The sequence below is a fragment of the Bos taurus genome, chromosome 4 (genome assembly GCF_002263795.3).
Source record: "Bos taurus isolate L1 Dominette 01449 registration number 42190680 breed Hereford chromosome 4, ARS-UCD2.0, whole genome shotgun sequence".
NCBI classification, from domain to species: Eukaryota; Metazoa; Chordata; class Mammalia; order Artiodactyla; family Bovidae; genus Bos; species Bos taurus.
In genome coordinates, this window is record NC_037331.1 from 93,062,883 (window position 1) to 93,090,063 (window position 27,181).

Genomic DNA, 27,181 nt, shown 5'->3' on the forward strand with positions numbered 1-27,181 from the left:
ACAGATTTTAAAAACTAGTTTAATAGCAGATCCTTTACCAACTGAGCTATTGGAAAGCCCTAATAGAATGTAGATTTGAAAGATAACAAAGTAACCCCTGGGACCCAAGGGCAAGCAGGCAACTGGGCCTGAGAAAGGGACACATCCAGGAAGTGGAAAGACTCTTCTCTCCAATTATCTCTCTGCTCTTGTCTGAAGATGATTCATTCACCTGCTGAAGATCAATTCTCTTTTGCTCCCTGGTCCTTATGGTAAAAACATGGCTGTCCCTCAGCTACTGAATGTATCTGTTAGAGGCTTAACCACACAAAGAGAGAGTGATCATCTCTCTGTTTTGAGGGGGAAGGAACTAGTTGACCCAGCTTTGATGTCAGGAGCGTCTGGGTGGAGTGGATGGTGGGTAGGCAAGATCACATGGTACAAAATGGCTGCCACCATGTGATGAGATGGAGCGCTTAAGGGTAAGTGGGGACAGGGTAGATGGTCCAAAGGTTCCATTTAGAGTTACATACGTGCCTGATTCTCCAGCTAGATCATGAGCTCCTCAAGGACAGTAATAGTGGCTCATTCATCTTCACATGCTTTTTATGCCAAGAAGCGAATATTTATTGGATGAATTTATAACCAGTTCTGTTGACCTTAACTCACACATTAGGCTCACACAAGCATCCAAATTAATACACATAGACATATTCCAATAGACACTCTAACGTACAATAAACACTGGTGACAGATATTTTTCTAGCTTTCTTCCCATATCCTTTCTCCCCTTCTTTCTTTTTCTTTTTTTAGCCATGCCACATCACTTGCAGGATCTTAGTTCCCCAACCAGGGTTTGAAACCGAGTCATAGCAGTGAAAGCGCCAAGTCCTAACCACTGGCCCACCAGAGAACTCCCTCCCCTTCTTTCTTAAAAATAGAGCTTCATTTCCCCCCAACCCCTTGGGGGAAGTAGTACATTAGTTAATAGTACTATTTTCCCAGACCCTTTGCAGCTAAGGCGGCAATGTGACCCATTTCTGGCCAATAGATACTAGTAGATGTTACTGGGAGACCGTCTGAATGAAAGGGACAGGTATATCTGGGTTCTACATTAACTTGAATGTGTAATCAAAGAGGGTCCAACCTCCTGAAGGGGAGGTAAATTGTCAGGCTTCAATAAGAGTATACAATTTTCTATGTGGTCTTCAGCAAACGTTCTGCTTTCTTTTTTTTTTTTTTTCCTGCTTTATCCATTAAGTTTGTTTTAACTAAAATTGCTAACATTGCCAATCATATTCCCATTTCATATATGCAGCTATACTCAGTCATATTTCAATTGTCTAATAAATTTAAAAGGAACATAATCCAATATAAGTCTGATTTAATATTCCCTTCATTTAGGCATTCTTGAGTTATTAATTCTTCTTAGGCTCAGAATAATCTTATCCAATTTTGTCCTTCTTATTGTACTAAAAGTTCTTCTTATATTAAAAAAACATAGATAGACACAATTTTTAAAACCCCAAATCTTGAGTTCAAGTATGACCTGAGGTCATTTACTATGTATCAACAGATATCTGATCAATTTTAGACCCCCTAAAACATTCCTGACCCTATCTTTTGGAATTAGCTTCTTAAAGCACCCCAAACTACAACCTCCTTAGTAGTCATCATGGTATCAACTCATTCCTGACTCCTCATCTTTGCTTATGCTGTTTCTCCCTCTATCTTAGCCAAGCCCTAAGCACCTTTATAAAGCTTTCTTCAATTCCTCCAACTCACTCATCTAGCCCTCTTTAAATTCTTATTCTTCTCACCATTATTATCAACCTAGTTTCTAAGTCTTCCCAAAGGAGATTTTAGCATGTTAGTATCCAATCAAAAGTCCTTCAATAAAACCATGTTTCGAACAATGAATACGTTCTAAGCATCCCACAAGGAACGTTCTGGTATGTGTCGGGGAAACACAGCCACTGTCCTATAGGCATTATGGGCTGATGGGTTATTCACATCTGGGACTCACTAGAATTCTCAAGTGCTCTACAAAGTAGACTGTAAACAACTTCAAGGCACTCCATGATCTGTCTAAAAATTTATTTTATTAATTCTATCCCCCATTATTCATTTTCTTTTGGCTAAAATAAATTAGGTTACTTGCCCAGTCTGTACTAAAACTGATCTCTGGGTGATCATCTAATAAAAACATTCAGCAGCTTGGTCTTTTTCTCAGCCCTCACCCATCTAACATCTGAAAATGGGTATCCACCCTTCACTCACCCATTTAATCTTTAACATCTTATAAAATGGCTTCCAACCATACCACCCCCTTCATACTGAAACTGATTTCCAAGTGGTCACCTTAACCTGTTAATGGCCAGTCTCCCAGTAACCGGGCCTTGGCTCACTTCTTTGACTCCTAGCCCTGATTCTCCTATCATCCCCATACTCCAACCAAAGAGATCCTCTTTTCCCTGTGTCTTCACTTCTATCCTTTCCTATCAGTTCCGTACATTACCCCTAAATCAGATCCTAATTTCTCACTGTGCGTGTGTGTTAGTTGCTCAGTCATCTCTGACTTTTTGTGACCCCATAAACTGTAGCCTGCCAGGCTCCTCTGCCCATAGAATTCTCCAGGCAAGAATACTGGAGTGGGTAGCGATTCCCTTCTCCAGGGGATCTTCCCGACCCAGGGATCAAACTTGAGTCTCCTGCATTGCAGGCGGATTCTTTACTGTCTGAGCCACCAGGAAAGCCCCAAGTTTCTGATTATCTAGACTATTGCAACTGATCTTCTAACAAACATTCCTCTCTTCAGTCTCTTTCCCATTCTAACTGAAAGGAAAAAAAAAAAAGCAGGTCTTAAGTTATTTCCTTCTTCCAAACTCTTATTCCTAAATCAATTAAACACTAACTCCCCACTCTGATGTTCAAGTATTTCTAAGATTTTAACTCAGTTCAGCATGAATTAGCATCAGTCAGTGTAACCTTACACTGCTATACTCAGCATACTCTATGCTCCAGCCAAACCAGTTGGCTTATTTTTCACTAAACACACAGTGCTTGTGCTCTCCAGGCTCTGGTTCACCTTTTATTCACCTGGATTATCCTTTTCCCCTCATCTCTGCCTTCTAAATCTTGTGTTGTGTGTGCTTAGTCACTCAGTTTTGTCCTACTCTTTGCTCCCCGTGGCCTGCAGCCTGCCAGGCTCCTCTGTCCATGGAATTCTCCAGTCAAGAATACTGGAGTGGGGTGCCATGCCCTCCTCCAGGGAATCTTCCCAACCCAGGAACTGAACCCAGGTCTCCTGCATTGTGTGTGTGGATTCTTTATCATCTGAGCCACCAGGAAAACCCCAAATCTTATCCTCCCCTAATTTCACTTGCCATGATATCTTTACTCTCTACAAAATTTGTGTAGTTATCATACTTCCTGACTGGATTCTAAACTCTGCTCAAACAAAATACTGCATTCAGTGAACCCATCTATGTGCCAACTTGTGCTAAGTGACTTGCATGCGTTATCTCATCTAATCCTCACATCAATGTTGTTAGGCCAGCACTCTCCCCATTTAACACCAAAGAAAATGAGGCTCAAGGAGATTAAGCACAGTTTGCCCAACTCATACAGATAACAAGGTTGAAGTCATTGTTTTAGTCTATTTGGGCTGCTATAACATAAATGCCATAAACCGAGTAGCTAACAACAGAAATGTATTTCTCACAGTTCTGAAAGCTGAGAAGTCAAAAACCAAGGCACCCTCAGTTCACTGTTTGGTGAGTTCTCACTTTCTAGTTCATAGGCAGCTATCTTTTCACTGTTCTCACAGGGCAGGCAGGGTGAGGGAGCTCTCTGGGGTCTTTTTTACAAGGATACTTATGCCATGCATGCGAAACAGCAAAATGGTTATCTGCGGAGGCCTTACAAATAGCTGTGAAAAGAAGAGAAGCGAAAAGCAAAGGAGAAAAGGAAAGATAAGCATCTGAATGCAGAGCTTCCCTGGTGGCTCAGAGGTTAAAGCGTCTGCCTCCAATGCGGGAGACCCTGGTTCAATCCCTGGGTCAGGAAGATCCCCTGGAGAAGGAAATGGTAACCCACTCCAGTATTCTTGCCTGGAGAATCCCATGGAGAAACCTGGTAGGCTACAGTACACGGGGTCGCACTGACACAACTGAGTGACTTCACTTACTTACACTTAAAGAATAGCAAGGAGAGATAAGACAGCCTTCCTCAGCAATCAATGCAAAGAAATAGAGGAAAACAACAGAATGGGAAAGACTAGAGATCTAGGCTGTATATTGTCATTCTGCTTATTTAACTTATATGCAGAGTACATCATGAGAAACGCTGGGCTGGAAGAAGCACAAGCTGGAATCAAGATTGCCGAGAGAAATATCAATAACCTCAGATATGCAGATGACACCACCCTTATGGCAGAAAGTGAAGAGGAACTAAAAAGCCTCTTGATGAAGGTGAAAGAGGAGGGTGAAAAAGTTGGCCTAAAGCTCAACATTCAGAAAACAAAGATCATGGCATCTGGTCCCATTACTTCATGGGAAATAGATGAGGAAACAGTGTAAACAGTGTCAAACTTATTTTTGGGGGCTCCAAAATCACTGCAGATGGTGATTGCAGCCATGAACTTAAAAGACACTCTTTGGAAGGAAAGTTATGACCAACCTAGATAGCATATTCAAAAGCAGAGACATTACTTTGCCAACAAAGGTCCGTCTAGTTAAGGCTATGGTTTTTCCAGTGGTCATGTATGGATATAAGAGTTGGACTGTGAAGAAAGCTGAGCGCCGAAGAATTGATGCTTTTGAACTGTGGTGTTGGAGAAGACTCCTGAGAGTCCCTTGGACTGCAAGGAGATCCAACCAGTCCATTCTGAAGATCAGCCCTGGGATTTCTTTGGTAGGAATGATGCTAAAGCTGAAACTCCAGTACTTTGGCCACCTCATGCAAAGAGTTGACTCATTGGAAAAGACCCTGATGCTGGGAGGGATTGGGGCAGGAGGAGAAGGGGATGACAGAGGATGAGATGGCTGGATGGCATCACCGACTCGATGGACGTGAGTCTGAGTGAACTCCGGGAGTTGGTGGTGGACAGGGAGGCCTGGCGTGCTGCAGTTCATGGGGTCGCAAAGAGTCGGACACGACTGAGTGACTGAACTGAACTGAACTGAACTGAAAGGCTCCATTCTTATGACCTAAGCACCTCCCAAAGTCTCCATTTCCTAACGCTATAATCATAGGGGTTAGGATTTCAGCATATGAATTTGGGGATAAAATCGATTCAAATGTTCAGTCGACAGCATTCACGTGTGCGTTAGGTAGCCAGCCCAGTGTCTGTCACCTGTGCTGCACTGGTATGTGTCAGATCAGTGTGTTAAAAAACGATGTCTGCTCGAGGATCTAGACTTAAATAGTGAGATGGGAATTGAAAGAGTAATGAATTAGGATGGCAGGATTGTTGGTGATGTTTCCAAATTTCCACTATTGGATTATAGTGTTTTTTGAAATAAGCATTTAAAATATATAGTTATTAAACAGGATAGCAGCTCCTCTTAAACAATCTTAATTGTCATGTGTAGGTTAGTTTTGTCTCTCTGATTTTATTGTCATCAGCCCCCTACCCCGGGGTAGGGGGTGGATTTCTTCTACTCTCTTGTATTCCCACGGCTTTCAACGCATTGCTTAACATATGGTGTATGTACTTGTTGATTTTAATGTATGTGTGTTTGCATATATGCACAGCAACTGGGTAGAGGACGTGGGTGTGTGATGGCAGTGTGCATTCCTTCTTATCTTTTTTTCCCTTGAGTAGCTGAAGCCTGGATGCTTTCCAACTCGAGGGAGGAGGCGGAACGGCTGACCCTTTAACAAGTTGTCCCTCACTGAACAGGTGTCTCCCCCGCCTCTCGGAAAAGAGGGATGGTTGGATACTTAGTGACATCAGAGATCGACCAATGAGAAGTCAGGCTTCGGCAGACGAGCCAATGGGCGGTCGAGGGCGGGCCCGGTTTCCTGGGAGCCCGGCGCGCCAGGCTGGTCCTCCGGCCGCAGCGGAGTCTCCGCCGCTCACGCTGCCAGCGGCAGCTCCCGCGACTCCCGGCGGCTCCAGTGGCGGCGCCGTTCCCTTGCCCGCGCTTCTCCCGGACGCACGGCGCGGGCACCTCCCGCCGCGGCGCAGTTCCCCCGCCGCTTAGGCTCCGGCGGCGGTGCAGCTCATGCCTCCCGGCGCGGAGCGCGCAGGTGGGCCGGCCGCCGTGTGGAGATAGGCCCCCGGGGGCAGCGGCAACTGGACCATGGCCCGGAGACCCGGGGCGCCGGCCGCCTATGGGGAGGACTTCTCCTTCGTCAGCCCGCTGGTGAAATACCTGCTCTTCTTCTTCAACATGCTCTTCTGGGTGAGTCTTGGGGTTATAGGGGCACCTGGGCTGCAGGGCACTCCCTGGAGGGTTGAGTGGGCTGCCAGCGCTGAGGAGGGGTCGTTCCCGGATGCCCGGTTCAAGGCGAACGTGGTGAGCGGCACTGTCTAGTTTTCTGGAAAAATCGCACTTTGGGGTAATTTATCCTGGGCAGGGACACCCCAGTGGCGCCTTGACTGCAGAGGGTGTTGGGGTGGAGGGAATGCAAGAGATTCGGTAAAGCTTTATGGGTATTCTCTCGGCTTCGGATGAGGGTCTGTGTCAGGCTAAAAAGGTGGGTTTGAGCGGGAGGAGCGGGTTTTCCTGTTGGCCCAAGCAGACCCTTAATACATTCACGATTGGGGGATTTTTCAGGCCTGAGGGCTGGGAGGCCCTGCTGGCAAAGAAAAAAAGAGGAAGCGGGAACCCAGACCTTTCCTCTCCCTTCCCTCAGAGAGAATGGGTTCAGGGGCTTTCGTCTCTTCCTTTTGCAGGCCTCTGCCGCCCTCCCTCTTCCCCTTCCCTCCAAAGGCTGAGAAAGGACAGGAATGGCCTCCAGGTGTGGGTGTTTTTCCCAGAACTCTCCCAAACTTTGCCCACCTTTCTCAGGACCAGGCTCCATCCTCTGGAGTTGGATATTATTTCGCTTCTTTAAATAGACCCCATGTTGGACTGGGGGAAGTCCAGGGGTCCTTTCAGAATCTTCTGATTGGAGCTGAAAAAGTAGAAAATGTCGGTCTGGGGCTGCCTCGATTCCCACCCCCAGTCTGCCTTCAATTGTTGACTTGAGTAACCTGGGCAATATGTTCACCTCTGTGGGCCTCAGTCTCCTCCTCCATAAAAATCAAACCCAGCATGATCAAGGATGCTGGAAATTCTCTGCTGGAGCTGAGAATGCAGCTGGGCCAGATCATGAAATGCTAGCTCAGTCCTGTTTCATGTCTCGAGAGTCCCTGAGCCTCTCTGGGTTTGAGAATATGGGGAGATCCATCTCCACCCCCGTCACATTCCCCAGTTTCTCTTCCAGCACCAACGACACCAGAGCTGCTGCTGCTCTAGGAGTCCATTACACTTGCCCACCTCTGCTTGAGACCTAAAGTTCAGACTTGCAGGAGGGAGGAGTCTACATTTCCTAGGAGAAGGAGCAGACTAGGCAGCTAAGCTAGTTGCTGGAAAGGTTTCACGGGGGCCATGGTGTGAACAGACACAAAGTACATAAGTGCCAGCCTGTTGGGAAAAATGAGAGAAATCCCAGAGGGTGGTGATGACAGCTCACTCTCAGCCATTGTACTGGGAAAAATGAAGTTTGAACTCCTAACAAATTCTCAGTTCGGCAACTGGAAAAAAAAAAACTAGAAGACGTCTTGTCTAGAACTCTGCATTTTATATATAAGAAAGCCAAACCATAGAGATGGTCTTTTATCCTATGTCAAAAAGGGGGTTAGTGGGCTTGACCTGGTGATTTCTCTACTGAACCACAGGGGAAGTCCTTGGTTGCCGCTGTCACTGGGGTGTTAGCAGTATTGGTAGTTAACTAGTCAACGCCAGTTTCAGCTGGTGGCCAGGGAAGAAAATCTCACCACCACTCTGTCAGGCTGGGGGATGTCCTAAGGGGAAGCCCCACACCGAAGGGCAAATTCCAGAGAACCCTCTTACATGCCCACTGAGTATGCCAGGCCAATGACACGCCATCTTTAGAGCCAGCACTAGCATCCCAGGGAACTCAGGTCCTTGTTCTAACTTCCTCTGTCAATCATGACTTTGCGTGAAACTCCGTTGAAGCCTTCGGCGCTTCACCCTTATCTGTGCACCCTAGCAACAACAGCTGGGTGCATCTGTTACACTTGCCTTCATGGTCATTTTCCTGGACTTCCCCCACTCTATCCTTTTTACCAGATAAGTGACTTTGGGAGGTCACAGCAAGGGAGAGAGTTTGGCTCCATAGACCCGTTTTTCTTGGTTCCAATGCTTCATTCAAGGTCAGAGGACCTGGCTAACCAAGCTGGAACCATCCCAAATTAGAGAAGCGCCCCTTCTTGGCCCTACTTGAGACTTATAAAAAGTCAGAGGCACTAGAAATAGCACACCGAAGGACAAGAGGCCCAATTTCTTTCTGGCACCAACTTACTGTGTGACCCCAAGCCAATATATGTGTGTCTCTGTCCTTAAGCTTTCTCCTCTAAAGGAGAAATTTTTTTCTGCCTCTGTGAACTATTTAAAGAGGAATGTCACTCTGGGGACTGTTTTCTTTCTTCAAGACCTGGGGCTAGCTCTAAGGATGCATCTTTCTTGTGTCCTGGGACCCTTGGGACATCGACCTTCGCAGGGGACAGTTTTTTTTTGGCATTACTGAATGCCACTTCTCCCCCAGGTCTGGACTCATAGAGTTAATCCCACATATGGTCAACTGGAGATGAAGAGCTGTTTCCCCAGATCAGGGGTCATTTTTCTTCCCATCCCCCTTTAGGGACTGATTATGGTGATTTCTTTTTTTAGGTTTCTCCACCATCTTAATCGGAGAAGGCAATGGCACCCCACTCCAGTACTCTTGCCTGACAAATCCCATGGACCGAGGAGCCTGGTGGGCTGCAGTTCATGGGGTTGCTAAGAGTCGGACATGACTGAGTGACTTCCCTTTCGCTTTTCACTTTCATGCATTGGAGAAGGAAATGGCAACCCACTCCAGTGTTCTTGCCTGGAGAATCCCAGGGACGGGGGAGCTTGATGGGTCCCACAGAGTCGGACACGACTGAAGTGACTTAGCAGCAACCATCTTAATCAAATTCCCCTTTTGTACTCAGGAGGCACCCATGGTTGGGATTGTCAGCCAACTCCTATTCCAGGCAGAGAGTGTTCTGGCCAGGCGCCGGGGAGGTGTGGATGGATGGTGTTTGCATCTGTGCCTGGGTCACATTGGGAAGGCATCGCCTGGACTCATATGCAGTGGTGATAGTGGTGACCGTGGTGGCAGTGGTTATCCGTGCTACTTCTCTAGGAGCCCTGACCCTTGGGGCATTTGGAGTCTGACTCAGAAGGCTCCTGGCTCCTATGGGACCAGGACCTGTTCCTTCTGTTCATGCTTCAAATCTCAATTCCTCTTTTGCCTAGGAGTTCTGGTTTTCTTCCCAGAATTGTGCAACTGGGTTACTGATTGTTAGGATTCCATGGCTTGGAGAATTGCCCCAGGATCACAGAAGTTATACTTTAGTCTTTCCATTAAGAAGTAGCTGACTTTCCTTACCTCCTTGTATTAGACAGCTCTGTGCAGAGGGAATGAGGGCTTTTCTAGTGGCTCATTTGGTAAAGAATCCGCCTGCGGTGCAGGAGACTGCTTGCAATATAGGAGACCCGGGTTTGATCTCTGGGTCAGGAAGATCCCCTGGAGAAGGAAATGGCAACCCACTCCAGTATTCTTACCTGGAGAATCCCATGGACAGAGGAGCCTGGTGGGCTACAGTCCATAGGGTCACAAAGAGTTGGACATGACTGAACACAACCTTCTGTCTGTCTGTGCAAAGGGAAGACAGTGGGCTGATACACCACGCTTTGTCAGCTTGGGCATACGTTGGCAGGAGCATTTTCAGTGCTGCCCACAGCAACCATCTCCCTCCTTGCTGATCCTTTTCCCACCCAGGGCAGCAGTTGGCGTAACTTCTGAGTCAGGCAAAGCCTAGAAGCTCAGCTCTCCTGCCCCTGTGTCTCAGCTGAGCCTTCCTTAGAGGTGATGCCTCAGGACTCCCCCCCCCCCCCCCGGTACCTTGGGCACGTTTTGACCGTCAGATCTTTTTTTTTTTAACCTGTGCCCCAATTATGCATTTCTTTATGTCTTCCCCTCTAGGCTCCTGAGGGTAGAGACTGGCTTATTTACTTCTGGATTCCCAGCGCCCAAGCTGTGTTTGGCAGAGAGTGGGTACTTACTTATTGAATGTTTATTGAGTGGTGAATGAGGGATCAGAGCCTATGGGGTGGAATCAGGATGCCCTTCCTCCCTTCTTATGGACACTAGTCTGTCAGGATGCAGCACAACCTTAAGTCCTCAAGCATCCTTAATTCTTAATTGGGGTTGCATCCTGTATTCTCTTCTGCAGTGGGCCTGGCACCCTTCCCTCAAGCTGGGTCAGAAAAAATGGCAGCCATGCCCTCCATCATCTCCCTCGGGGCCATGCCTGATGACTGCCCACAGCACACATGGGCCCATCCAGGTCTTCCCTGGGCTGATTCAGGGTTCTGATGAGGTAGCTCCTTCAAGAAATTCACTTTCCCGCCTACTTCCACTGTATTGGAGTCCCCAGGGGATTCAGAATGCTCCCCTAAACCACCTTCAGCACTATCTGTTGTAGTCTGGCTCAGAAGCCACAAGGAAATGATCAGGCATTGAGCCTGGCAAAAGCCCCTCCTGAGTGCCCAGGTCCCTTCCTGCCCACGCCACCCACACCTTTACCACCATGCAAGCGTGGGCACACACACACACACACACACACACACACACAACTACCTACACATGTTAGGAGATAGAGCCCATTTCCTCCCCCATTTTTTCCCTCCTTTCCCTATAGACTAGGCAGGCTGCAATAAATGAATTATCACATTATTTTTTATAAAACAACACCACCACCACCAAGAATGAAGACAGAACCACACTCTTTGTTGTCAGGTCACACACATGCCTTCTTAACTCCCTAAATAGCTCTGTTTGCCTTGTACCAAGTAGAAAATCATAGACTTCAAGCAGCTTTTAAAAAGGATAAAAGAGAAGCATCTCTTAGAGTTTCGATAGCAAGCTATGTGTCAGGCTGGCGACTCCAGGCTGTGAGTCTGAGTGTTTATACCACTATGAGCCCTTGTGAACTTCCCTTCCTCATTTATAACCTTGGAGAACCAAAACCAGCCATGGCCTAAAAGGAGCTAAAGGGTTGGCCCAGACGTTGGAGAGGAAAGAGCTCTGTGGACTCCACTCCAGCCGAGGAAAGAGCCCTAGGGACTCCACTCCAGCTGGACAATTCCATCCTACCCAGCGGGAGAGAGCCAACAGTCAGTCCCACATGGAGAGTTGCCACCTTAGAAATCCCAGAACAGTGGTGCCAGGATGCCTGCTAAAGGACTGGTGTGTGCAGATCCCAGGTAGTGAGAGAGGGGGCCCTGCTTTAGGGCTTGCAAGCTATGATTTTTTTGACTTCATCCAGAAATAAGGACAGAAAGGACTGAGAAGTGGGAGGTGCAGACCCCTCCCTCCCAACATCCTTCTGGCAGTGGGTGGAGGGGACAGTGGTTTGAGCCCCACGCAGGGAATCACTCTACTCCCAGCTGTCTCCCACTGCCACCATCAAGAAAAGAGGGGGAAAGATTCATTCCAAAGAAAAGGTGAGACAGATCCACCCAGTTCATGCAGACTAGGCTTTTTATTTTAATTTTTTAAATTTTTTTCAAGATTTTATGTGGGCCATTTTTTACTAATAAAAGTCTTTATTGAATTTGTAACATTATAATATCTGTTACGTTTTGGTTTTTTGGCCATGAGACATGTGGGATCTTAGCTCCCTGACCAGGGATTGGACCCACGCTCCTTGCATTGGAAGGCAAAGTCTTAACCATTGGACCACCAGGGAAGTCCCTAGATTGGACTTTAGAACGTGGAAGGTGGACAGGCCAGGCTTCCTCTCAGGGGCTGGTGGGCCCTAGTGGTGATGCCCCATTGGCCCCTTTCAGGCATGGCTCCAGGACTTCCCTCTGGGTCCTGCAGGGCCCTCCTGATGCTATTTTACTTCCCCGGCCTGAGCCCCGCCATTTGGAGATGACCAGCTGCTCACCCAAGACAACTGCAGGCAGCTCCTTCCCACCTCACACAAGGCCCTGAAGTGAACGCACACACCCTGGAGCTGCTGTGAGGCAAAGCGGGAGGCAGCCATGTGACCAAGGTCATGAGGCTCTGGAGCCATATGGACATACCTTCCAGTCCCACTTTAGCCATTCACTATCTGAGTAAATTCTCCCAACATCAATTCTATAAACTGGAGATCCTACCACCCTCTTGGGCTTGTGGTCATAGTGTGTATACAACGCTTAGTCCAGTGCCTGGCCCTTTAGCCCTCGAAGAAAGGTAGCTATTACCATCGTTGCTAGAATTGGCTCGTCAAGGTCACCTATTGGGGGAGGACTTGGAGAGCTAGGATGAGTGCTCCTCCTGACAAGTGACAGGTGTGTGGGGACTCAGCCTAGGCCAGGGCCAACCTTGAACCTGACTTCCTTCAGCCTCAGATGCCCCTGCCCACATTCCTGCTGTTAGCCAGAAGGTGATGATGATTAATGGTGTCGCTATATTTTAAAGTTTACAGAGATGTTTCCTATATATCATAGGAACAGAGATTCCACTGTTGTCCGAGGACCTTCCCCAGGTCCACTTCTCAGAGCTTTTCACATTGCATTGGTTTTAATCCAGTGGAAACAGACTCAAGAGCTAATCTGCCTGTAATTATGGACATGCGAGCCAGTAGATCTCTTGTCCAGTACCTTACCTGGGGGCCCTTCCCACTTGGTGCTGATGGCTGTGAATTAGTGTGCCAGGGGCTGGAATAAGGCTTTTCCTTACAAACATCAGTTCATGACTGTCTTTTCCTGATTTACAGGGGGAAAAAAAGGTCAAATAATGGAGTGACTTTTCTCTGTTTTCTGTTATCTCCCATCTTCTCTCCAAGACCACAGCTGCTTATCTGCTGTCAAGGGCACAGGGAAGAGGACACGTTAGCAGCAAGCCTTCTGGAAAACTAGGAAACTATTTAGAGTATTGCCATACTATTTTATGAGACGCTGAGACATGTGGCTAACAATCAAATCATCTGTTAGTAAAATTGTTCCTTATTTCTAGGGTAGAAATTAGTATGTCGTTTCCTCTCGTGACATACTGAAAAGGACACATTATCTATGTTAATACTCCTGTCAAAAATACATCATCTGGATCAGATTGGGAAGAAGCAATCCAACATCCAAACTGAGGGATGTTAAGCCAAACCACTGGCCTGGACTTATGGGGAAAAAAAAAAAAAAGTCAGTATCAAAAGGAAAAATATCAGAACATGCATTGGCAATGATGTGGAAAAATTGGAATCCCGTACATTGCTGGTGGGAATGTGAAATGGTGCAGCTACTGTGGAAAAAGCTTGGTAGCACCTCAAAAAATTAAATATAGAATTACCCTACGACCTGGCAATTCCACTCCAGGGTCTATACCCAAGAGAACAGCAAACAGGATGTACTCAAACAAAAACCTGTACATGGATATTCATGGCAACACTATTCACAGTAGCCCAAAGGTGGAAACAACCCACATGTCCATCAGCAGATGAATGGAGAAACCAATTGGGTTCTATCCATACAGTGGGATATTACTAGGCCTTAAAAGGTAATGAAGTCCTGATACATGCTACAACACTGATGAACCTTGGAAAGGTTAGAAGATTGACACCAAGAGCCACATATTATATGATTCCATTTATAGAAAATGTGCAGAATAGGCAAAACCATAGAGACAGCAGGTCTGTGGTTGCCAAGGGTTGGAGGAGTGGAGGGAGTTGGGAGTGACCATTTAATGGGTACAAGAATTGTATTTGGGGTGAAGAAACTGTCCTGGAGCCTGATAATGGTGGTGGTTGCCCAGCAATATGAATGTACTTATGGCCACTGAACTGCACCCTTTAAAATGGTTAATTTCGTGGTGTATGTACTTTACCACAATTTTTTTAAAGTCAGTGTTTTAAGAAACCAAATACAAAGAAAAGAAAAAAAGCTGTGAAACTGTTCCAAGCTAAAGGAGACTTGATGCGTGGATCACTAACTACATGATCGTTGACTGGAAGCTGAATCAGGAAAAAAGGGGGGGAAAGCAGTTATAAAGGACATTATTGGGATAATTGGGCAAAGTTAAATATGAATATAAAGTAGATTGCATTCGGTATACCAAGAGAGCACTGCAGCTTCTCAGTGTCCTGTCCCCTGAACATTTTTAAGTTCTACTGCCATTTTTTGGTGTAAGGAGAAAACACCCTGATAAAGGTTGTAAAACCATAGGCAAGTGAATCCCAGTTTAAGAAAATATGATATTACAAACTGTGGATTTACACGACTAACAAATTGAGGGTGACTGTTTTTAAAAAATAGATTTCATTTTCTAGAACAGTGTTAGTTTTACAGGAACTTTGAGAAGATGGTACAGAGAGTTCCCATATACCCCACATCCAGTGTCTCTTGTTTATTAACATCTTACATGAGTATGATGCTGCTTCCCAGGTGGCACAGTGGTAAAGAATCTGCCTGCCAACACAGGAGACTCAAGAGACACAGGTTCGATCCCTGGGTCAGGAAGATCTCCCGGAGTAGGAAATGACAACCCATTCCAATGTTCTTGCCTAGAAAATTCCATGGACAGAGGAACCTGGTCAGCTACAGTCCATGGGGTTGGTCTCAAAGAGTCAGACACAATTGAGCACGCTCAGGAAAAATCTGGAATGAACTTTTCAGCCAACCCAAAACATTTATTACATTAACTTCCATGCTTTATTCAGCTTCCCTTAGTTTTTACTTAATGCCCTTTTTGTGTTCTAGGATCCCATCCAGGATACCAAATTTCATTTAGTTGTTATGTCTCCTTAGGTTTTTGTTGGCTGTGGCAGTGTCTCAGAATTTCCTTGTTTTTGAAGCCTTTGACAGTTTGGAAGAGTACTGATCATCTTGTCCCTCCACTGGAACTTGCCTGATGTTTTCTTATAATTATACTGGGGTTATGGGTTTGGGGAAGGAAGACCACGGAAGGGAAGTGCCATTTCACATAATCTCATATATCAATGACCTGTGCTGATGTTGACGTCGATCACCTGGCTGAGGGAGCCAGGCCTCTCCACTGTAAAGTTAGTCTTTCCCCCACCCTTTTGCAGTCTGTTCTCTTCGGAAAGAAGTTACTGTGTGCAGCCCACACTTGGAAGTGGGGAACTGTGTCCCACCTCCCTGACACTGCAGTGAGTGATAGTCGCTCAGTCATATCCGACTCTGTGTGGCCCCGTGGACTGCAGCCCGCCAGGCTCCTCTGTCCATGGGATTTCCCAGGCAAGGATACTGGAGTGGGTTGCCATGACCTTCTCCAGACGCTGCAGTACCTCCGTAAAATATTTGGAATTCTGTGTGAGAGATTTGTCTTTTCTCTCCCATTTATTAAGTCATTTATATCAGTATAGACTCATGGATATTTATTTTATATTTGGGGTAACAATTCCATACTCTTTTGATATCTCTTTGGCATGGCCACACCAATGTGGGGTTTTGTTTTTTTTATTTTTGAGCCTTTCCTTACCTTCTGGCACCACAAGATGCTCCAGACTTACCTATTTCCTGCCCCAGTCCTAGGATCAGCCATTTCTCCAAGGAGCCCAGAGGATGGCTATTTTCATTATAAGGTAGTTACTCACCTTACATAAGGATAAAGGTACTGGTGCGGGCAAATTATTTTATATAATTTGATGGACAACTCTTCAGGAACATGCCTTTGGCTGGACTCAGCTATTTTAAAAACTGTGTCTAGCGTTTGAAAGTTTCCAGTGAGGCTTCATTCTAGCCAGAATATGAAAAGCTATTCTAGGAAGAGAAGTGTCTTTATCTCCATTCTCATCATGAAAGGAGGTCACTGGTGATATTGTGGGATGTCACAAGGATTCTGCAGCAAAGACTGATGTGGTGTAGACGGTTCCCAACTGAGATCAGAAATGAGGTTTAGTCCAGATGATGCCACTGCACCCGTGTACACTTCGTCAAATATCACTTTGCTCTTTTGGCCTCATCTATTAAAAAGTGAGTGGTCGGGCTCATTCCTAAGTTTCTATTCAGCTCTCAAATGCTAAGCTAATAACAGCAGTACTCACTTTGGAATGGCAGCAGCTCTGAGGAATTCAGGGTGGGAGATGTGGTCAGGAATAGAAGTGTGAAAGAGCAAGCTGTGACTCCAGGATAAAGGGGCAGATCAATGACAGAAATGCAGAATTTCAGAGGTAGCTAGTGAGCTTCCAAGTAAGCAGGATCATTAATGATATTAAATATTCATGATCATATTAATGTCTTAACTTTCTTTTTCACATAACCAGCACCTGCTGCTCTAGATCCCTGGTGAGTGTGCTTGAGGCTGGTGGGTCTTGAACTTGGCTGCATGTTGGAATCACTTGGAATGCATTCAGGAACACTGTGACCTGGGTTCCAATGCCAGAGATTCTGACATACTTGGTTTGGGGTGTAGCATAGGCATCAGGAATTTTGAAGTTCTCCTCTACGCCGCCCCCCGCCCCCAGTCTAATGGCAGCCAACATCAAAAAGCACCGCCTTAGGCTATAGACGCTCTTGCCCCCTCCCACATAACAGATACGTCTCCTTAAGGGCAGGGACCACATCTTGCTCATCTTTGCAGTCTTCAGAGTATCTCCTACATAACAGCTGATGAATTGGATTTGGAGAGTGTATTTGTTTCCTGTTACTGTTGTTAACCAATTGCCACAAACTGAATGGTTTAATATAACACAAATTAGTTTTCTTATAGTTCTGGAGATCAGAAGTCCAAAACAGGTCTCATTGAGCTGAAATCAAGACGTCAGCAAGCATGATTCCCTCTGGAGGCTTTAAGGAAGAATCTAGTTCCTTGCCTTCTCCAGCTTTTAGAGGCTGTTCATGGTCCTCGGTTTACAGCACACACTTCAGGCCCTGCTTCCGTTCTCATACACATCTCTTCCTCTACTCTGACCCTCTTGCCTCCTTCTTATAAGGTCCCTTGTGATTATATTGGGCCAACTGGGATAATCTCCCCATCATAAGGTCCTTACGCAAATCACATTTGCACAGCCCCACCAGCCATGTAAGGTAACGTTTTCACGGGTTCTGGGAATTAAGACAGGATATCTCTGGGGGGGACACTGTTCTGCCTACCGCAGATAGAGACAGAACAGCTGCTGTAATTACAGCCCACCCATGGAAGGAACTTACCCTGGGACACATGGCATCTCTTTACTTTCCCTTTCTTGTTTTAGCTGTGTGGGGATTTAATCAGAGACTGTCTCTGTGAAAAGTTATAAACCCCAGTGAAAATTTAACGTGAAAAAACAGCGAGGAGCCTGTTTAAATAAAGAGCAGATACGTATTTTTAAATGACTCAGTAAAGTGATGTTCAGAACCAGAATTGGCTGTGGCGAGTTTTAAAGGGCAGACAGGGATGCCTGATCGCTCTGGCAAAGGGCTTATGTCTCTGGGCCAGCGGGATGACTGGGATCTCTGTTGTGGGTTTTCCTCACCTCCCACCCACTGCCCCTTGCTCCCTGAGCCTGGCTGTGCTGTGGGACAAGAAGCCAGCTGGCACCTCCAGCCCCTCTCACAACTCTCTGCAAGCAGCTCCCTCGCTCCTGGACACAGAGTGTGAGGGCCAGCACATAACGCATGGGGCCCCGAGGCAGAGGTGATGTCAAATGACTGGGGACCAAGGAGAAGGGTCCTAAAAGACATGGTTTTAGACAAGGTTTTCCCATTTCCTGCTGAATGCACTAGCTGGTAGAGTTCGCTAAAGAAAATCTCTCTCTCCTGAGGACTAGTCTGACCTGTTGTCCTGCTATAGGGGCTCAATTCCCTTCTCCCACCAAAGCCCCAAGATGTTTCTTCCCAACTGCTCTCTGTCTTGCAGGACAGCGGAGTCCAGCCAGCCCTGTCCTTCCCCACTGAACTGGTCAAGTTCCTGCTGAGAACTCCCTCCAGCCAGAGCGTGGCCCCAGCTATTGCCATGGTGACAGCCAGCTGCTGCTTAGCACCAGCCTGGGAACTGGGCACAAAGGAAGGGTGTGCACATGGGGTCACCCTGCACTCCTGGAGGCCTGCGGCAAGGGCACAGAGAAGGCCCCTGTAGGGAGCCCTGCTGGTCTTTGATGAGTTTGTTTTCTCAGAGAGAAGCCAGGAAGTTTGAAAGGTCTAAACTTCTCTGTTTCCGCACCCTGAAATCAGACTTTTATAAAGTTTCCTTTGTAAGGTAGTTCTGCTATTTTACACCAACGCGTTCATGTGCAAGCATTTTTTCATTCTGGTTGCACTTTCATTCTTACATTTGACACCACATCGACCTCCAAGAGGGTTAGAGATCTGGGAGCATCTACTCAGGCCTGCGTCAGCTTGAAGACCTTCCCTTTGAAGTAGCTGGATTCAAATTCAGAACTTCACAGTTTCTATGTGACCCTGAGCAAGTTAACCATTAGTAATGTTTTGTTGTTAGTTGCTGTCGTGTCTGACTCTTTTGTGACCCCATGGACTGCAGCCCACCAGGCTCCTCTGTCCATGGAATTTCTTAGGCAAGAATACTGGAGTGGGTTGCCATTTCCTTCTCCAAGGGATCTTTCCCAGCACAAGGATCAAACCCTCACATCTCCTGCTTGGCAGGCAGATTCTTCACCACTGAGCCACCTGGGAAGCCCCAATTAGTAATGATAGATAATATTTATTACTAGGCATTTTGTTAAATGCTTTTCATGCATTCTTTTATTTCATCTTCACAGTAATCTTATTAGGTATAGTTGTTTTAAATCCCCATCTTCAGGGACTTCCCTGATGGTCCAGTGGTTAAGAATCCACCTGCCAGTGTAGAGGACATGGGTTTGATCCCTGGTCCAGGAATATTCCACATGCTTCGGGGCAACTAAGCCTATGTGCCACAACTACTTAGCCCTCACTCTAGAGCCTGAGAGCCGCAACTACTGAGCCTGTGCGCCTAGAGCCTGTGCTGTGCAACAGAAAAGCCACTGCAGTGAGAAGCCCGAGCACCACAACAAAGAGTAGCCTCCGCTCACTGCAGCTAGAGAAAAGCCCACACAGCAACAAAGACCCAACACAGCCAAAAAGAACAATGACAACAAAAAACAAATTCCCAGATACAGAAACTGAAGTTCAGAGAGTTGTCCAGCGTGGGCTCAGATTCACCACTCTGAAGCCCATGTTCCTAACTGCTGTTCTGTATTAACCTTGCATTGCCTTAACTTCCTCATCTGTAAGATGGGAAGAATAGCTGCCTCACCAGATAACTGTGTTGTGAGAATTAAATGTGATCATCCTGATACAGGCTTTTCATGGAGGTAATGCTGTGCTGGATTCTATCAACAGTATCACTGGGGAGGAAAAAGATGCTCATTTCTGGTCCAGGAAGAGTCATCATCCTCCTGTTCTCCAAGGTTACTCATGGCTCTCAGGGCTCCCCGGTTTCCAAAACCTCAGAGTGTGGCTCCTTCCCTGTCTCCACAGGTGATTTCCATGGTGATGGTGGCTGTGGGCGTCTACGCTCGGCTGATGAAGCACGAAGGTGAGCTACAGTTCCTGTCCATCCCCCCATGACTCTTGCCTGCCCCTTTCTCCTCTGCCTCTTTCAGTCCTGGCCCTTCAGCCCTCCTCCTCACAGAAGCTATGGAGCTATAGGGGGCAGCCACCCTCTAGCCAAATCCTGGCGGCTTACTCCGCTGGCCACCCAGGCCAGTCCTCCTGGATTTCGCCGAGCTCCCGTGAATCTTCTGAGATCTGCCTGCATTTTAGGCTTAGGGCATATCTAGGGAAGAAGGTAGGCTTCTGAGTGCAAAGACTAACGAGAGGCTTCAGCCCTCCCTTCACTATGTTCCAGAGAAACTCAACCTCCATTCCTATTCCTCTACACGAAGTCTCCAGGAAACAGAATATGCAAAAGCCAGCAAGCCTAATGCCATTCTAATTCTTTTCTGGGGCGAAAGTGGTTCCTCCTCTCTCAAGCCTGGGAATAAAGGCTCTTACTTTGTTAGTTCCTCAAATTAAAGGCCACAGACTGTTCTGGGCCCTTGGTGTTCTCCCCGTGGGAGGGCAGTACTGCTGCCTGTAACCTTTACCTAGCCACACTGGAGAGTCCCCCACCAGGGGAGGAGGATAGTTCTGGGGGCACCCCACCCCACCCCTGGCACCCTGCTCAGTGGGCACCAGCTCAGACTGAGAGCCCCCTCCCCCCCAGAGGCGGCACTGGCCTGCCTGGCTGTGGACCCGGCCATCCTGCTGATCGTGGTGGGCATCCTCATGTTCCTGCTCACCTTCTGCGGCTGCATCGGATCTCTCCGCGAGAACATCTGCCTCCTGCAGACGGTGAGTGGTCAGGGGCGACCCCCTGGGAAGGCCCAGGCCCCTCTTCCCTGTGCTTCTTCCTGAAACCTTTCAGTTTGTTTTGTCCCTTGCTGCCCCCTGGTCTGTGCTGGCCACTCCTCCCTGTGGAGCTCAGCCCAGGTAACCCAGCAAGGGCGAGCACCCCCAGGACAGCGTCCCAGAGGCAGCTGGCCCACACTGTGGGGTGGGGGGTGTCTGGGAGAAGTGGCCTGTGGCCCCCAGGCGTCCCTGTGGCCCTGGGAAACCCCTGCCCAGCGCGGTAACAGACTGCCTCCTCTTGCCATGCTCCCCCACAGTTCTCTCTCTGTCTCACCGTCGTGTTCCTGCTACAGCTGGCAGCTGGCGTCCTGGGCTTCGTCTTCTCAGACAAGGTAACTCGGAGTCACAGGCCTACTCAGATGTGAACCAGAGGAAGGAAGGGAAGGTTCCTGCCTGTGCTCAGCCTGACTAATTAACTACAGTGGTCCTTCCCCTGAGGAGCATTAGCCTTTGAAAGATTGTCCTTAGGGATGAATGAATGCCCTTTAAAGTCACCATATTTAAAGAGGATTTCAAGATTGTAAGGTGTTTTCCTCTGACAGTCTGAGAGGCCAACAGGGAAATAAATTCTATGAACCCAAAGTTAAAATAGTCTGCAAACTTTAATGGCAAATGATTGAGTAAAATTCAGTTATCAAGTGGGTCACGGACAACATGAAGAGCCTTTTATTTCTTTAAAAAATTATTGGGATAAACAAAAGTAAGAAATGGGGAAGTAAACAGGACTTTGAACAGCTCTCACCATATCTGGAAGTGGTCTGCCATTCAGTGGCAGCCCTTTTAATTAAAAACTAGAATTTCTTTCCAAAAGGGCAGATGATTGCCAGGGGCAAGTATAGGACTATGGATAAGAAATTTTGAGAAAAGTAATGAAGCAGGAAGGAAGAGAGCATGCTTAAACTATGAAATTGAGAGCCACTGAGTCGATTCAGAGTGTCCTAGTAAAATCCTAAAAATGATACAGAGAAAAGATCTGTACTCAAAAACGTTGGAGAAGACTTTTGAGGGTCCCTTGGACTTCAAGGCGATCCAACCAGTCCATCCTAAAGGAGATCAGTCCTGGGTGTTCATTGGAAGGAATGATGTTGAAGCTGAAACTCCAATACTTTGGCCACCTGATGTGAAGAGCTGACTCATTTGAAAAGACCCTGATGCTGGGAAAGATTGAGGGCAGGAGGAGAAGGGGACAACAAAGGATAAGATGGTTGGATGGCATCACCGACTTAATGGACATGAGTTTGGGTAAACTCCAGGAGCTGGTGATGGACAGGGAGGACTGGTGTGCTGTGGTCCATGAGATCGCAAAGAGTTGGACACGACTGAGCGACTGAACTGAACTGAAAGAGATGCAATTCTCTTATGTCCACTAGAGGTCAGTGTCTTAGCTCAGTAAGTCCTTTCTACTAAAAAACAATCCACCCCCTCAACACACAAACAGTTTCACTGCTTTACATCAGTCAAGTATTTTGTGTAATAGTACTCAGAAATAGATAAATATTGGCTTATCTTGGAATGCGGCTCTGAGACATGGCCACAGCAGATCAGCATTTTTCTTGCCTACAGGTACCAGGGAGCCCAGGGATGCATGGGCTTCGGAACTGGCCCTCTTCCCTGCTAGGACTTGGTTCTGACTTCAAGGTTGACTTAAAGAAAGAAAGATGAGCACCGTCTATTGCTGTTTCTGCAGGGGAGCAGGTTAGGGGCTAGTCCTGTGTTCTGATTCCCTCCTCATGTTCCTGGCAGGTGCGGGGCAAAGTGAGTGAGATTATCAATAATGCCATCGTGCACTACCGAGATGACTTGGACCTTCAGAACCTCATAGATTTTGGCCAGAAGGAGGTACGGGTTGAGGAGGAGGGTCGTCATCTAGTGGTCTGGGAAGCTATGGGTAAATGTTAATGCTATCCCAAGAGACAACTCACCCTCAAGGTCTGTGGGCTTTTTCATTACCTGATAGGTAATGGATTCTGGGAAAGGGTTTGGCAAAAAAGCCACATATAGCTTTAAAAGTTATTTTACTGGCACAGAACAGTATATATAGTAATTTACCAATTGTGTAAAAGAGGAAAGAATGTGTATTCATATTTACAAAAGGAATATGGAAGGATATAAAAGAAACCATTATAAGTGGTTACTCATGGGGGAACTGGCAGATTTTTTTAATATCACCAATTAGAAAGTTACCTTTTTAAAATTGTGGAAAAATATACATAATATCAAATTTACCATTTTAAGTGTACAGATGTGTAGCACTAAGTACATTCACACTGTTGTATAGCCATCATCACTATCCATCTCCAAAATTTTCTTCCCAAACTGAAACTCCATACACATTAAACACTAACTCTCCATTTCCCCACTCCTCCTAAAAACCACCATTCTATTTTCTGTCTCTGTGAAATTCTGTCTCAATGAATACTGTTTGTCTTTTTGTGACTGGCTTGTTTCGCTTAGCATGTCTTCAGCATTCATCTATGTTGTGGGTTGTGCCAAAATTTCCTTTATAAGGCTGAGTAATATTCCATCATATGTATATATCACATTTTGTTAATCCATTTGTCTTTTGGTGCACACTTTGGGTCACTTCTGTATTTTGGCTCTTGTGAATAATGCTGCTGTGAGTCAGAAATTATATTTGAAACAGAGGTGCTTTTGAGACCAGTGCTGAGTTCCCCTTCACTTGGTGTAACACCCTTAACTTGGATCCTGTTTGCTTTCATGGTGTAATTATGGGCCAACAACATTGAAAAGTCCCCTCCTGTGCTTTCTCTACATTAAGACAAATGTTTGTAGCACTGATCCTTTAATTATTTCAGCCAGTATTTTGGGAACATATCCTTTTGCCAGGCTCTATGCTTCCCTGGTGACTCAGTAGTAAAGAATCCGCCTGCCAATGCAGGAGACATGGGTTCAATTCCTGGGTCGGGAAGATCCCCTGAAGAAGGAAATGGCAACCCACTCTGGTATTCTTGCCTGGAAAATCCCATGGATGGATGAGCCTGGCGGGCTGCAGTCCATGGGGTCACAAAGAGTCGGACACAACTTAGCAACTAAACAGCAAATGCTATGCAAGAGTGCAAAACCAGAAACTGCCCTCAAGGAGCTTATAGTTGAGTGTGTAAAACAAAATATATACACAAGAAGTTATTAAAAAAAACATATAAAGTAATAGAAATTAAGAAGAGATAACTTCTTCAGGTGAAGGTCACTGAAAAGCTTGAGTTCAAAGTTTCAAGGCTGTGTTTACACACAACTTGAACTTACAAGTAGAAGCTTGCCATAGACTTCTGGTTGCTTTGAGAGTTCCCTGTGTCACCTCAGTGTAAGGGGTGGGGGATTTTTAACCCCTGTGATGGGCTCTGTTGCAGTTCAGCTGCTGTGGAGGGATTTCCTACAAGGACTGGTCCCTGAACATGTATTTCAACTGTTCAGAAGACAACCCCAGCCGTGAGCGCTGTTCAGTGCCTTACTCCTGTTGCTTGCCTACCCCCAACCAGGTGAGCACACCTCCCGCCTCATTTCCTCCCACAGTGATCTGAGTTACTTTCTGATTAGAGCAGCTGCCATCGGGAATCTCCATCCCCTAGGTCAGCCAGTCAGTTCTGCAGAAGAGCGGTCAGATGTTTTTCTTCACTCCAGTCTGATGGCTTTGTCAGTCTTTCACTTCTATAGCCCACTTGGCGGCCCAGAAGACCCAGGTCTCTAAAGCAAGGAAAACTGAACTCAGACCGCCAGAGGAAGGGAAGTCTGCATTTAGCAACTTCCAACATAGCATCCTCCACATATATTCTCTAACAATTTAGGAGTTTAGGAAGGGTGGGAGGCCCATCAGCTAGGGCCCCAGAGAAAAAGTTTTAGGAATGGGAGTCCCACTTGGCTTTTGAACTCTCTCCCCAGGCAGTGATCAACACCATGTGTGGCCAAGGTATGCAGGCCCTTGACTACCTGGAAGCTAGTAAAGTCATCTACACCAACGGCTGTATTGACAGATTGGTCAATTGGATACATAGCAACCTCTTCGTACTTGGTGGTGTGGCACTGGGCCTGGCCATCCCCCAGGTAACTTACCCTGTAAAACTGCGGTTCCACAATTCTGTAAAGACTCCTTTAGTTTGGGGGAGGGCACCTGGGACTCAGGCAGTAACACTGCTGAAGGGCAGGTGCTGACTGCACTGGGAAGACTGAGTCAGAGAAAACAAGGCCATCACTCATGGCTGAGGTCCCAATTCCTTCTTACCTTTTCCAGCTGGTGGGAATCCTGCTGTCCATGATCCTCGTGAGTCAGATCAAAGATCAGATCAAACTACAGCTCTACAATCAGCAGCACCGGGCGGACCCATGGTATTGAAGATCCATCCTGCACCTCCTCTGTAGGGCAGCAGGCGAGCCTCATCAACCGATGGCAGTGGTTACAGCTGCCGGCACCCAGCGGAGATTGGATTCCAGCCCTGCAAGCCACAGCCCAGCAGGAGGAAGCAAACTCCAGGCAGCAGAAGGCAGGGTGCATAGGTGGCTCTAGTCTGAGAAGGATGTGCCTCCTCTCCTCATCCCAGCTCTCAGCATTGTTATTTTGTATTCTCTCTAACCTCAATCATTTGGGTTTTTGTTTTGTCTGAGACAGATGCTTGAGCAACAGCAGTTACACAGAGTTGTGGGGGCACTGGGCTTTTCACCAAGCCATGACAACTGACGGCCCTACTAGGGCTGCTACTGAGCTTGACCAACATACTCAGATTCTTACTGTTGCCAGCAAGCCCTGCCTGGAGTCCAGTTGGCATGATACCAGCTCCAGAAGGGACTGGGGCGGAGCAGGCAGTGAGCCTGGGGGTCGACTGGGGACAGCAGTCTGTATTGGGTAGGAGTGGAAGGCGATGTGTTTACTAACTGCCTGTCCTGCCACCCTCCCAGGTAGTCAGAGTGAGCTACATCCTGCCCCTCCCTCATTTCCATGGAAACGTGGCAGCAAGGGCAAGGGGTACAACAGCAACCAAATTCATCTCTTCTCCTTTCCCTTAAAAAATGTTTGGAACCATAGTCTATATTCTGCAGCCAGCAGAGGTGGGACTGAGCCATAGGCGCCCTTGAATCCCACCCTGTATGGCCCTCCCTGCCCAGTAAGTGGATTTTCTTTTTAAACATTGGCAGTGTGCAGAGAAAGAGAAGTTAACACCCGCCCACCACCGCCATTCCTCTGCAGCAGAGCCCAGTGTAAGCAGGGATCTTGATGGGGCTGGGGGAGCCAGAAATGGCAATAAAAGTTTGTTGACCTGGACTAGGCTGGACTCTGTGAATTTTCCATTCTGGCAACTAGAAGTTGGGGGGGGTGCGGTAGAAGGACCCAGCCGTAGCGGGGGTGGGGTGCGGGGGGAGAAGAGGGAGGCCTCCCTCCAGGAGGGGACGCGACAGTCTCCTAAACGCTACTGTACTTCGCCCGTCCCATCACCCACCCCGCCTCCCTCCAGCAGATGCGTTACTTCCCTTCCACAACTTCGTCCTCTCCAGTTTAAATTAGATGGAGAGATTCCCAATTCGGATATGGGAACAGCGTAATTTTATCCCCAAACACGACGTTAATTTTTTTTTTCCGAACGAAAATAAATTAATTTGCTACCCAAAACTTTCCAGATGGGTTAGGTCGATAAATCCCAGTCCAGCCCTCTCGCTGGGAAGGGAGGGGCGGGAGAATGAGGAGCAAGAAGGCCATCTCTTCACTACCAGTCTAGACCCTCTAGCCCTCTCTTCCATCTTTATCTGAAGGAGCTGGGTACCGCGGCCCATCCAGCTTTAGGGAAAACCCAGGAAAAAAAAAAAATCTTCCATCCGGGCGTGGGGTTTCCTCGCGCGGAGAGGAGCTTGTGAGCCAGGCGGGCAGGGAGGCCGGGCTGGAGCGTCGCGGGGCGGGGTCGGGGCGGGGCCGCGCGGCGCCGTGGGTGGTCCCCGCCCCCGCGGCGGCTAGGCGGGCGCCTCCGCCCCCCCGGCCTGGAGGAAAGTGTAGGGCTGCGCGGGAGGGCTTGGGGGTGGGGCTGCGTGACCCCACTACCCGGTGAGTGTCCCCCAAGTCTCCTCGCCACGCTCTGCGGTCGGGGGGCTTACGCTAGGGCCTTGGCCTGGCTGGGAAAGATGGGAGAAGCCGTCCCGCGCTGGGCAGCATCGCGAGCTGTCTCCCCGCCCCCAGTTTCCCCTAAGCCAGCCTTCTGCTCCTGGGAGGGCGCCTTTCCAGCCGCCGCCTGGGGCCCCAGCCAGTGTTTAGCTCCAGCTAGTAACAGAACGGAAAGAAAAAATAAAATCTTTCTTTTTTTTTTTTTTTTAAGTAAGAGCCTTTTATTCTGGGAGAGAAGAGTAAAAGCACGCTGTGATAGAGCCAGAGCGAGGCATTTTTTTGCTCTTTAACTTGATGATGCGGACCCAGAAGTCCGCGTTAGGAGCTGGGGTGACGCACCTTCCTGGTTCACAGACTTTGAGGAGCTACCTGGTTGGAGGCCGTTTGTAGCCTCTTGGAGGAAAACACCAGGAACGCTGGTCTGCAGAACCAGGATTCAAATCCAGATTTCTTGAACCCGAACTACTTAAGTCTTTACTGTCTCTCA

General features: G+C 47.4%; 1 protein-coding gene across 1 annotated transcript; it reads left to right on the forward strand.

Moving 5' to 3' along the window:
- Window positions 1-6,037: 6,037 nt before the first annotated feature.
- On the forward strand, window positions 6,038-25,866 carry TSPAN33 (tetraspanin 33). The gene is given in 8 exon segments (NM_001034672.2): window positions 6,038-6,389; window positions 19,683-19,740; window positions 20,410-20,537; window positions 20,852-20,926; window positions 22,338-22,433; window positions 23,963-24,091; window positions 24,492-24,653; window positions 24,841-25,866. Coding segments are annotated over 8 exon segments (852 nt in total). The 5' UTR covers window positions 6,038-6,287; the 3' UTR covers window positions 24,943-25,866.
- The last annotated feature ends 1,315 nt before the right edge of the window (window positions 25,867-27,181 follow it).